This window comes from Aythya fuligula, chromosome 3 (assembly GCF_009819795.1).
Source record: "Aythya fuligula isolate bAytFul2 chromosome 3, bAytFul2.pri, whole genome shotgun sequence".
Lineage (NCBI taxonomy): Eukaryota > Metazoa > Chordata > Aves > Anseriformes > Anatidae > Aythya > Aythya fuligula.
Window position 1 is genome coordinate 112667926 of NC_045561.1, and position 13121 is coordinate 112681046.

Consider the following 13121-nt stretch of genomic DNA (forward strand, 5'->3'; position numbering starts at 1 on the left):
TTTTTTTTTTTTTAATCTTATGTTTTCCTCCCAAAGTTAAATTCTTTACTGGTAAATAGAATAATATAAATATAAATTATAATATACATATAATATGCATATGATATATATATAGTATACATTATATACATGTATAACAGAAGAATACATATCTAATGTATATATGATATACATATATTAGATATATAACAAATATATATAATCCACATATTATGTGAATATATATACATATATAATGGATATATTTTACGGGTTAAACTTTTTCCAGTAAGCTTAGCTTCAACTTTTTCGTTCTGTCTCAAAGCTTAATTGCTGTAGATTTTCTGGACTGTGGCTGTGATGTGTAAAATGACAGGAAATCTGTCTTAAGCTTCCATTTCTAGTAGAAAAAAAATATGTATATATGTCTAAAATAGTTCTCAGAATTATTTAATATAAAGTAAGAACCTCTGGAGCACTGTTTTCCTCTGTCTCTTTCTTGAATGTCTGCTTATGTGAACTAAAGGAATTCCTTCTCGCCAGGAAGAGCTGAGAGAGAAGAAGAGAGAGAGGGAGATAATCATGAAGAAAACACAAGTTTTCCAGACAATTAGTGTGAACCAAGGATCTATCCAATCCTGTACTCTCCATCATTATCACCAATGTGTCAGCTTTAGTATAGTGTGGAAATTTGCACAGAATCACTGAGAAGTACCAGTTTTAGTTAGAAGGTATAGAACCAACATACAAATTCATCTGGTTGTTTGATGGCAGTATATTTTTTCCTTCATCAGGCATTAAGAACCAAGGTGTCTCTTGGTCAAACCAATTTATTTCTCCAATAATACCATTAATTTCTATTTTCTGGAAGAAAACGTTATTTTTATTAGTAAGCATTTCAAAATGAATCCCTTAAACCTTGAAAGATGTAGTAAGCTGCCACAAGGAATTTTGAGAACCCTGAACTTAAACTAAATTTAATGTTTTCCTTTTTCTTAAATAGACAGTTCATTTGGGAATTGTTCATTAAAATCAATGGGTGCCTTTCAAATGATATTTCACCATTTTATTGCAGGAATGATAAGCATTTAAAGTCTCAGAATATCAGGCTGTTCATCTAAATATCTGCATATTATTTCTGGTATTTAGCTTTACACAGACACATTACAATTTCTCATTTGTTTTAATGCTGACAAAATCATAACAAAACTTAAAAAATTAGCTGACTTTTTTTTTTTTTTTTTTTTTTTTTTGACTGCTGGAGGAAGAAAAAGTCAACCTCCTTTATCTGTGCACATGTATATGCTTTGCTTTCTCATTTCAGGTCATGGAACCAAAGGAGTATTTGAACTTCTTTCAGGATGGCGCCGAACCAGAGAGAATCTGCCATTCAAGGACAGAGTAGCGGATGCCTACTCAGATGTTATGGTCTCCTATACAATGACAAGCTCCTTGTATTTTATAGCCTTCGGCATGGGTGCAAGCCCTTTCACCAACATTGAAGCTGTAAAAGTCTTTTGCCAGAACATGTGTGTCTCGATCCTGTTAAACTATTTCTATATCTTCTCCTTCTTCGGCTCCTGCCTGGTCTTTGCTGGCCAGTTGGAGCAGAATCGTTATCACAGCATCTTCTGCTGTAAAATCCCTTCAGCAGAATACCTGGACCGGAAACCTGTGTGGTTCCAGGCCATGATGAACGATGGCCATCAACACACTTCTCATCATGAGACCAACCCGTACCAGCATCACTTTATCCAGCATTTCCTCCGAGAGCATTACAATGAGTGGATTACCAACATCTATGTCAAACCATTTGTGGTGATACTCTATCTCATCTATGCCTCTTTCTCCTTTATGGGGTGCTTACAGATTAATGATGGAGCCAATATTATCAACCTTCTTGCCAGTGAGTCTCCAAGTGTATCCTATGCCCTCATACAGCAAAAGTATTTCAGCAACTACAGCCCAGTGATAGGCTTCTATATTTATGAACCTCTGGAGTACTGGAATGGCACTGTGCAAGAAGACCTAAAAACACTGAGCCAGGGGTTTAACACAGTGTCCTGGATTGAACAGTATTACCAGTACCTTCGAGTGGGTAACATTAGTGCAACCAACAAAAGTGACTTTATCAGTATCCTCCAGAGCTCCTTTTTAAAAAAGCCAGAATTCCAACATTTCAAAAATGACATCATTTTCTCCAAAGCTGGAGACGAGAACAACATTATTGCTTCTCGTTTGTACCTGGTGGCCAGGACTAGTGAAAACACACAGAGGGAGGCAGTGGAATTGTTGGAGAAGCTGAGACCACTGTCTCTTATACAGAGCATCAAGTTCATTGTATTCAATCCTACTTTTGTTTTCATGGATCACTATGGTTTATCAGTAACTATGCCTGTCCTGATTTCTGGTTTTGGCATCCTGCTGGTGTTAATACTGACCTTTTTCCTGGTTATCCACCCTCTAGGAAATTTCTGGTTAATTCTCAGTGTCACCTCAATAGAACTGGGTGTCCTTGGCTTGATGACCTTATGGAATGTAGACATGGATTGCATTTCTATACTGTGCCTTATCTACACTTTGAATTTTGCCATAGATCACTGTGCACCCCTGCTTTATACATTTGTACTAGCGACTGAGCACACCCGAACTCAGTGTATAAAGAACTCCCTCCAAGAGCATGGGACAGCCATTTTGCAGAACATTTCTTCTTTTCTTATTGGGTTGGTCCCCCTTCTCTTTGTGCCTTCAAACTTGACCTTCACACTGTTCAAATGCTTGCTGCTTGCCGGCAGTTGCACACTTCTGCACTGTTTTGTTATTTTGCCTGTCTTTCTAACCTTTTTCCCACCTTCCAAAAAGCACCACAAGAAAAAGAAACGAGCCAAAAGAAAGGAACGAGAAGAGATCGAATGCATAGAAATTCAGGAGAATCCTGATCATGTGACAGCAGTCTGAAAGGCTCAGAAAAAAAATAATAATATTTCCTCTTTTTAAAAAAGTGTTGCACAGAGATGCAGGGAAAATAGAGCAAAGATCTCAGCTGCTTGTGCTGGCCAGGTCTGACAAGGCAAAGGAAGATCAAGAAGGGGTACTCATGACACATCAAGGTGCAAACTTTTTTTAACAAAAATAATGAAAGTAAAAATAACCACAAATATTTCCTTTGAATCCTCATTCTCCACCAGGGAAAAGTCTATTGGCCATTAAATGTTCCCGAATCTCAAACTGTAGCTATAATGGGAATTACCTGATCGGTCATAATTAAGACTGAAGCGGAGTTGAAAAGAAAAGTTACTACTAAGTAAACAGTAGTGAAAAAAGACAGAATACTTTGATAAAATTGTCCACAAGAAAACAAACAAAACATTGAAGTTGAGAAAAGGGAACAAAACCAAGAGAGATTTTAAAATGCCATGGCATTTTTTTCTTATTTTCTTGAGCAAGTTGTTTAAGATAAAACCTATGCACATGGGAAGCTGATGTTTAAATAATCAATCTAAGCCAAAGTACTTCCCAATTTCAGTATATCTACAACACCACAGTTCAAGTTAGTCTGAATTTAGATGGCAAAGCTGCACTGCCAAGGGAGAGAGTTATTGTTTATATAAGAGAAGAAATTACCATTCGCCATTTGAAAAGGTAATATTTAGTGTCTTTAAAACTGACATATGCCATTTATCCCAAGAAGCCACAGCTGGTTGCTATCACCATACCTACATTTTGGCATTTCTGAATTGTGAAATTCCCCTTGAACTAGCAGATCCCATGAAACTAACCCAGGCCATTACCACTGCAGCAGTATTTGCAGTTCCTGCAGTGTAACACTTCTGAATCCTAATTTATCAGTGTTGACATTAAATACTGAATATTAATCAAGCAGGCGCTTTAAATGTAATGATGGATTGCATATCACAGACATAATGTGATCGTGTTACAGCTGAGTCAGCTCTGGAGCACCCGCACAGTATTATTATTATTATGTATTTGGTCCAACAGTCGAAGGGATATGTTTGCTGGTCCCTGCAGTACGCTGCAGGAAGTGGGATTTTCCCCTTCCTTAAGCAAAACATCAGTCAAATACTTGCGACATTAAAAACAAACAAACAAAATAACAAGTTTGCACGGGGCTGAAGAAAGCCCTAGCTGTAAAAAGATCAGTCCCCTGTGGGAAGGGGAGGGGAGGGCAAAATGTCTTTATTATTATTATTCCTGAATATCTGAGTGTCGATTGTCTGCAACATAAAGCTTTGTTCTGGCAGTTGAAATTTCACAGAAGAGTGCAGAAAATCCACAGTTACTATGTGATGCTAGTAATTGTACTGTATAGAGCTATGAATGACTTTCTCTGCTATACAGCATAGTAACCCAAGAGAAGGGATGAAAACCGATTTAGCCATTTCAGTTTGCTCTTGGCCCAGTTCAGCGCTGGAGCTCGCCATGTCCGTCTCCCCTTTCAGTATTTTAAAAGGGCTTGCTTTCTACTCTCTGGAATATGGTATAGCATCACCTACATGAGCAATGTCTTCCGGAATATATAGTATCCATGAGGACACTATGTAAAGATATCACTATATGGAGTGTTTATATCTACTTTGTATTACTTGTGGGTACCTTTACAAGACATCTGGAAGCAAATGTTTATTTGTGGCTGGTTGACTGAGTCTCAGACGTGCAGTTTGATGACGAGGGTATGTATATATGTTTCACTAAAAAAGTCTCTGCAAGAAGTTGATTCTTTGTTCTGTGACATCTCCCACCTCTTTCTACTGCTTCATGGGTAGGGAGAGCCAGACAAAATTCACCTGCAGCACAAAAAGCCATGTGAATGTCAGTTCTAATGTTCATTAACTGCTTCTGTTTTCAAGATATGCAGTTTTTCCTCTTCTCTGTCCTTTCTGTATTTTGCCATTACCATTTGCCAAAAAATGACCTCTGTGTTATAGGAGTGGTCAAAACTCTTGATTGTTCAAGGGACATTTTATGTGCAACAAGTTTTAGAGAAAGGTAAACTTTCTAGATAGGCAAAGCTTTCAAGGTTTGAATCCAGATCTAAACTTCAGGTGTATCTAGATCAAGGTTATTGTTTTGACCCAAGATATTAAAGGGTCAACTGCAAAACTGAGGTCTAAATAGTTTGGTAAGATTTAGGAGTGGGGATGTTTTAATGTTGGGTTATGGCTCATATGTGTCTCTAGTTGGGAAGTATTTACTGACTTTGATCTGCATCTCAAAGACATTGTGCAATAGCCACCTTTTTAGAACAGTTGGTTCTGAATGTCAAGGCTTCCATACCTTTTCTTACGTTTCCTCCACTGTCCATACAATACTGGATCGTTGTAGCACAACTGTGACCCCTTTATATCACTTCTGAAGGTGTCCTTTTTCCCACCTGCTCTGTGTGTCACAGTGGAAGTTATTGGTCTTCTCTTGTACCACAGAGATGTATCCCAGGGAACTCTGTCATACATTGTTTTGAAGAAAGTAACATTTTCCAAAGCCATCAAAGCAGGGATTCATCTCATCTAACTGTGGATGTTGACAATGTAGCTATTAATATCTAAGCTTCCTTTATGGACATAAGAGGGGGACAGATACCTCTGGTCTTTTTTACAGCTGTTCGTTAGGAGTAAATGAATCACACCTTTAAAATGCCTGTTTCTGACCATTGGTGGTAAAGGAAGCTCAAAGCAATTCAGACACAGATATCAGCCATGCCAACACATCTAAGTTTGGTGAGATTAACCCCACCTAAAATGTCCTAATATCAAGTGAAAGAAAAAAGAAAAAAGCCTTAGAAAATTGCCTTCCAAGAGTCTAAGAGGATAATTCCCTGGTGTAACTCAGCTCAAAATTTATGTTTGGCTTATGAGGCCTTTATGCAGAACAGAGCTTATAAAATTGCCAGGGAGAATAGTGAGCTAAGAAATCAGGAGACGTTAATATTGAGGGTGGGCTCACACAAATGAGCTAGAGTATAATGAGATGTCAAACCAGTTTCTCTCTCAGTACCATACAGTGCAGTAGGAGACACAAAATGTACAGAATGTACTCTGGGACTAGGAGTTTTTTATTTCCATGTCAACACAGGAATGGAGAAAAAAAAAAAAAAAAAAGCAAACAAACAAACAAACAAACAAAACATAAACGAACAGATCTTCCATGGATGTAGTTTTGTTACTTACCAACCATTTTCCAGACCTACCAGGAGAGACGATTGCAGCTGTTACTTCTGCAGATATGTCAGTCTCCGTGGACCAAGGAAAACTTCTTCTCAAGCTAAAAAAGTGATTATTTTCTTCTATAATTCAGCCACACCAGAACAATTTGGGGACGGGTAGTCCATATTTTTTAATGTCTTCTCCTATTTTTTGCTTGTTTTGCTTTCAATATATTTCAATAATTTTGACCCATTTCTGCAGCCTCATGGCACCTGTTCAGCTCAGCTGGATCTACATATGTATGTGTGAACATAGGACATAGCCCACACACCAAAACAATTTGACACTCTCATCTATGCTGCATATTGGATTTTCATTATACCTTTTTTTTTTTTAAACCAGTTTAAAAAGTTCCCTGGGATGGCGTACATCTTCCTTTAATGTCTGTTTATATATATATATTCTACATAAGCTGGCAAGAGTTCTGTGTGGTTTTCCTACTTTTTTGGTTTCATTCCCTCACTGTTATTTTAAGTTCACTGTTGAGATAACTCTGTTGAAGTCAACAGGTTTACTGCCATGATATATATGGCTTTGCATGTTTTCTATCCAGCAAGAAGTGAAACCATGACAAACGAATCTCTTCATTGTTTATATGCTTGTTGAATAATGTATCTATCTATACTATATAGCCATTGTTGCATGCTGCATTCAGGAGGCTGGAGTGGAGGTGTCCTGTAATTTTTTCCATTACACTTTTCCATACTGGCTGTTTTAACTGTAACTAACCTACTCCTGTCTTTTTTTTTGTTAGAATTAGGGTTTTACCTCTGTAGTCCAGTACCTGAAGTTTCATGAATTTATTGCCTAACAAATCAACATACTTTTTATGGCCAAGATAGGTATGAATGCATGGCATCTTGCATGTATAATGTAGAGATCACCTTCAGGACTATTATTCTCAGCCTTTTACCTCAAAAACTTCCTATGTAGGATGTAACCTGACATATGTTAATATCTATCTGAGTTCAGCTGAGCAACTCTAGTTTCAAAATTTTCTTCAGTGGGAAAGAAAGGAACTAGGGTGAAGGAAGAAATATGAAGTAAAGTAGTTGTATAATCAGCATTCCTTTTTTTTTTTTTTTTTTTTTTTTTTTTAACCTAAAAGGCTCTCACTGCTCTGCTCTTAATTAAGTCACACTGAGTAGTGACTCAAGCATAATTAAGATTTATTTCAATGGAGTTATTCCATATTTCACTATGACAAGAACTTGGCTTATTGTCCTTAAGGAAGCACCATGCTAAGTCTCTTAGATTAATTTTTTTTTGTAATTATAGACTTTAATAACTTGTTTTTCATTGCAATGTTAGGTTTTTTGAGTACCTCAAGCTCTCATTTGAAGACCTAGGAAATACTAAAAAGCAAAGTTAGGCAGTCAGTGAACAAGAGACATGTTAGGGAAAAGGAATACTTCACAGAGAGGTAGTATCCTTCAGAAAAGCTCTAAATAAAAAATGCTGTTAAGACTGTCTCAGAAGTATGTTACTCTGATGGAAATCTCCAGGTTAAAGTGAAGTGGAAACCAAGCGAAGTATGTTGTGTGGAGGATAATGTAATCAAATTATAGACAGTCAAACTTTGATTCTTGGCCTATACAATCTTAGTCAAACAAGAAGACATTTGAACTGGGAAGGAGACTGAATATGGAAAGAAGCTCATCCATCACGCAGAATGTTTCTTTTCACCATAGACTTGCATAAAGGAAAATCATAAACCAAGTGAGTGAGCCTCTCTATAACCTGTTTTCCACTTGCACCAAAGAAGGGATCACATCTTTGGTTTCACAACCCCTTGGGAAGAATATTCAAAGCTGCTCCCTTACATGATACAGTTGTGAATGAGAACTGGAAGATGCACATCATGTTGCAAGAGCACATGTTCCATGCCCTCATCTTCTGTTGTCTTCCTTCTTCAGTAGCACCACAGTCTCCTAGAGGTACCTGCTTGGCAGAGTTTCTACATTTCCCCAGGAGTAATCTGGAATTTGTCATCAGAGCAGCACACAGGCAAACACCTCACACCATGACATTTTCAGAGCTTTCTTAGAGGTGTTCTTTGAGAGATCCCCATTTCCCACTGCACTAACAAAATCCCTAACAAAATCCCACCTGTCTGAGAAGAGGTGCACTTCTTCTTCTGACACATCAGTCAGGAAGTTTTGGGGAAGATTTTCGTCTTAATCCACAAGGCTTTCTTTTAGCCACGTGTTTTGACCTCCTTTGTGGCTTAAAAGCAAATGATCCAATGTGAAACTTAGATGTTCATCCTGCCTATAGCTGTGTGCAGTGTTGCTTATCCACAAAGCTGATGTGGATTGTTATTTTTCAGCACAAACAGGGATCTGACCTCCTTGCCCAGACCCCCAGACAAAATCTTGCTGAAAACAAAGAAGGACAAAACAGTTCCAAACTTCATCTTTCCTTGGATTCTTTGTCTCCTTTCTGTCATACCAACGTGCCCGCACCACTACTCGTGTTTTCTTCCTGCTTCCTCATTACGGAAAGTAAAGTTTCTCTTTCCCACTCCCTGAGGCTGCCTTTTCTTTGCAGCTTGACTTATTTTGTACTTTAATCTTCCATGTGAGCTCTCAACCCCTTCAAAATTTTCCTTTTTTTTTTTTTTTTTTTTTTTTAAACTCTGAGAGCATAACCTTGTTGAAATAAATTGGAGATGCTTGGATGCATCAAAGTGCAGAGTCTGGTATAGAAGTAGCTAATTTATAACAGCACTCAAAACTTTCATCAGACAGAAAATTTTCTGTAAGAAAACTCAGAAAATAATTAGGCTTAATTTTTTCTGCACTTTCTATCTCATAAAATTGTATTATTTGTGTTCTTTTTACAGGAGGCATTACTTTTTTTTTTTTTTTTTTTTTTTTTAGCATTCCTTTATCTTAGAAGTGCATAGTTTTCTTCTGTATTTCTATCTCAGAAAGAAAAATAAATGGATATTTCTTCATGCCCTAGAAAAGAAAATACTGCCCCTGCTAGGAACATTTTGTGCCAAGTTTCTGCTCAGAGCACATTTTCCAGGCTGAATTATACAAGCCTCTGGAAGCAAGTATTTCTAGTGGAAATGCTGATACAGCCTTAACTAGAGAAAAATTAATGGTACTTCAACATTGTACTGCTTAACTTCATCTCCTCTGCATCAGCCTGCTGGATATTCCGGGCCGTATTTCTAATACAGATTAATAATGGTGTCACCATTGCTTGCCACACCACTACTTTGGCAATATCACATGGGTAGTTCTCTTAAACACACATCAGAGCCTACCCTGTTTATGTACTAAATTCCTGACAAGACTAGCATGGCTTCTGCCAGAGCAGGGATGTATTCCAGGACAAAGTATTGTGACAGCTCTCTGCTGTAAACATGCTTCTCATTCTGGGCTTTGGCACCTCTCAGCTGTATGTTGGATGTTGCACTGAGTTCCTTTGTAAAGAACAAAGAGCATTATTTTTGTTTCAGTAAGCCACTTGAGAACATATCATGAAAGAATTTACATTCAGTCATGGATGGAAATTTTTTACATGGAAGTTTGAACAGGAATGTCAATTGTGTGAAGTGTAGAAGTCTCCACAAATAGAGAAATCTTGGTCCAGAACATTTTTTTTTTCTTTTGTTTCTGTTGTAATTCAGGCATTAGATGTCTTTGATCTTATTTCCTCTCATTGATATGGACTGAAGTTTTTTCACATATTGCAGTGAAGATAACTCTTGATCTACAAAAATATCCTGTTTGTCAGAAGCACACTTTCTTTTGGTTTCAGCTCCATGACAATGGAGTTGCAGCATCTGGCAGCAGCAATGTTAACATGTACCTCTTCAGAGACAGGCTCTTATTCTCAGTGTGTACACCTGAATACCAAGTATGTAGGATTTGTGAGATGTGTGATCTTGTTTTGTCTCTACAAAAAAAAAAAAAAAAAAAAAAAAAAAAGGTCGTTGCAAGATTTAGTTCTGCTGCCAAATCAACTTTCCATCATTAGGTAGAAAAGCAAAGAGTGACAAAGTCACCTGTTCCTGTGAGAGTTTCAGAAAAGTATTATCTGGCTACGAAAACAGCTAGAAACAGCGGCAACAGCTAGGCCTGAAGAAGAACTTTTTCTCTTCTGACTACCTCAAAGATCCACATGTATAAAAACAAACTGTTACTGACCAGTACCATGAAACTTGATCATAGTGGGTATGATACAGCCAATGGAAGTACAGAAATTAGGGCCCAACCTCTTAAGACCAAGGCAATTACCTTTGGAGGTGATTCCAGGTAATGACATGACACAGGGACTGGAATTAATCTTCAAAACTATTAAGTCTCTAGGGAAGATCCTGGCACAGCTTTGGCCGGGAAAACTACTTTCCCTCCCCAGCAATTTCCAGGCACAGTCTGGATGCTGGCATGTTCCAGGAACCATTCCCACCAGACTGTTTATTTGCAGTTACCCATTTTGAAGAATATAGGACTGTTCAATAGTATTGACATTAACTGACCGTGCCAGCCTCCTTCAGGGCCAGAGAGCACCCATCCCCTGTCAATGCTTGCTTTACTGGAAAGTTACAGCTTTAGACCCTCATGCAGCCTGTATTCATATTGGTATTTTACTTCTGAAGATCTTAATCTGGCAAAGCACTCAAGTAAATGACTTCATTTAATCAAATTCTTAAGTCTCATGGACTGGGACATCTTTAGATTTAAGCATGTGTTTAAGTACTGAGCTAAATAAGGATGCACTTATCTCTCCTTCAAGTTAAATATGAGTTGTACAGAGAAAAAAAAAAAAAAAAAAAAAGGCTTTAAAAGAAAAGGCCCATTTCCCATAACATACTAAATCCTGCAATTGTAGTAGCAATTTCACAATATATAGGAAGACCGTGCCAAGGACATATATTTTTCAGGGTTTCAATTTCCCTGATGTGAGACATCTCAGGGACATTTTAGTGATTTGTTACAGTCATACAACACTCAGGCAAGAACAAAGCCTTGCTGAGCATTTCTCCTGGAAAAAAAAAAAAAAAAAAAAAAAAAAAAAAAAAAAAAAAAAAGTAACAAGGTATTTGACTCAGAATGAGACTACAGTATTTTATTATGTTAAAGTTCATTTTTAAAAGAAAAAATGAAACTTTCATTTAATGCCTTTCATTATTTCTTTCAAGTGATACTCTGGAGAAGTGCTGGATGTGCCTCTGTTATGGATGAGAGAGGAATTGCTTGATGAAATTAAACCCAGCTTTACCAATAAAAAGAAAAACTGGCTTTGTGCCCAGTGTAAAACTTACTATGGTATCATCTGCTGTTTTTTATTTAAATTAAATGTGAATGATGACATGCATGCAACAGAAGTGGAGAAGCATGCTATACATGTCCTTGGGCTGCATCTGGTGAGGAACACCTATGCACACCAGGAAGAGAGACTGAGTCCCCATTCCTGAAAAAACAGATGCAACTGCCAAGCCAGAAACATTGTGAATAATCCCATTGGCTTCAGTGAAGCCATCAGGATGTATTTAAAGATATGTACATAAGCCTTTGCCTGAGTCAGGATTGAGATAAGGAGATATTGTAATATTAAAAGGAGACAGAGAGTCTTAAATCAGGTATTTCTTCAGCACCTGTAAAAAGGCTCAGTGTAACTAAATAGTTCCTTAAAAGAAAAAAAAAATGCTTTTTAAAAATAAAATATCAAGCTCAATAGCAATACAGGCAGTATAAGTATTTAAGAGTCTAATGAGAAAGATAACAGTATTTTTTTCAGGAAATTAGTCTTCCCCATGTGATGTCTGTAGCCAATGTATTATGGAAATGCACAACCACACAAAAAAAGGAAGTAGTGGAATTCATCTGTCCTAGCTCAGGCACACAAAAATTCAGATATTAAATAGCTCCCCTTCTGCTTGTAGTCAAAGGAGAGAAATAAGTACTGCAATTCATCTAGCTCAGATAGCTGTTCTAGGATGAGGGCCCTCGCCTACATCCAACAGCAACTAACAGAGCTGGTGAATAGCCCAGGATGAGTAGAAAACATACCTGTGAGCATGTGTCTAAAGAGGTGTCAGATTAGCCACTCCAAGGTATCTATGCTCATAGCTCATAGTAACTGCAATGAAAATGCCAATACATAATTTTCCAATTATGGGTATCAAAAGGTTTGATTTTTGTACTGTTTGGGGAAGGGGTTCTAAAATGGGTCATTATGGCTCCAGGGTGGGAGCTGGGTGACTGGACCATTGCGAACCATGCAGTTGTGAGCAGCTGAGAATCACTGCAGGGAGAATACGAAGAGGACTAAATTAAGCAAGTGCTGCAGCGTCAGATGAAGGACATTTTTTCCAAATGTTATTTATGTCCATTTGCACTCTAATTAAACATAATGTTTGTTCTTTTTTTTTTTTTTTTTTTTTTTTTTTTTTTTTTTTTTTTTAAGACCATGGTGATTAGCTTTTCTATCTCCCTTTTAAGTTGTAGAATTTGCTTAACCTTTCTTTGGATTAATTTAGCATTAGGTGTTTAATTACTGAAATTTCTCAGGTGTGGGCAATTTTTACTATGCTACAAATAAACACCATGAGTCAATATTGTTTTTTCCTCCCTCATAAAGCTCCCTTGTTGCTGAAAACTGTTAATATTTTTCAAGATTATACCATGACCATATTTGTATAAAAACCTTTTACTGAGCTTGAAATTCTATACCAAATACTTATGTCTTTGAAAGACTGGATTCTCCAATAAAATATATTCATCTTTAATATTAGAATTTTCCCTTTCTTTAATGGAAAGATATTCAGTATTAATGTACATTACAGGATGATTTTGTCAGGTACCTGTTCCCTCACATTTAGTTTTAGAGAAAAACGTACAGGCTTTTTGTTTTGGTGTTGTCATTTTTTTTATCTTTTTATTTATTTATTTTAAGAGCAAA

General features: G+C 37.1%; 1 protein-coding gene across 2 annotated transcripts in view; it reads left to right on the forward strand.

Annotated features, from left to right (window-relative positions):
- The window catches only part of PTCHD4 (patched domain containing 4), an 84165-nt gene extending 80822 nt beyond the window's left edge, over window positions 1-3343 (forward strand). For both annotated transcript variants that reach the window (XM_032184068.1, XM_032184069.1), the window contains exon 3: window positions 1304-3343. In XM_032184068.1, coding sequence (XP_032039959.1) covers window positions 1304-2937 — 1634 coding nt within the window. In that variant the 3' untranslated portion in view covers window positions 2938-3343. The remainder of the gene's footprint in view (window positions 1-1303) is intronic.
- The last annotated feature ends 9778 nt before the right edge of the window (window positions 3344-13121 follow it).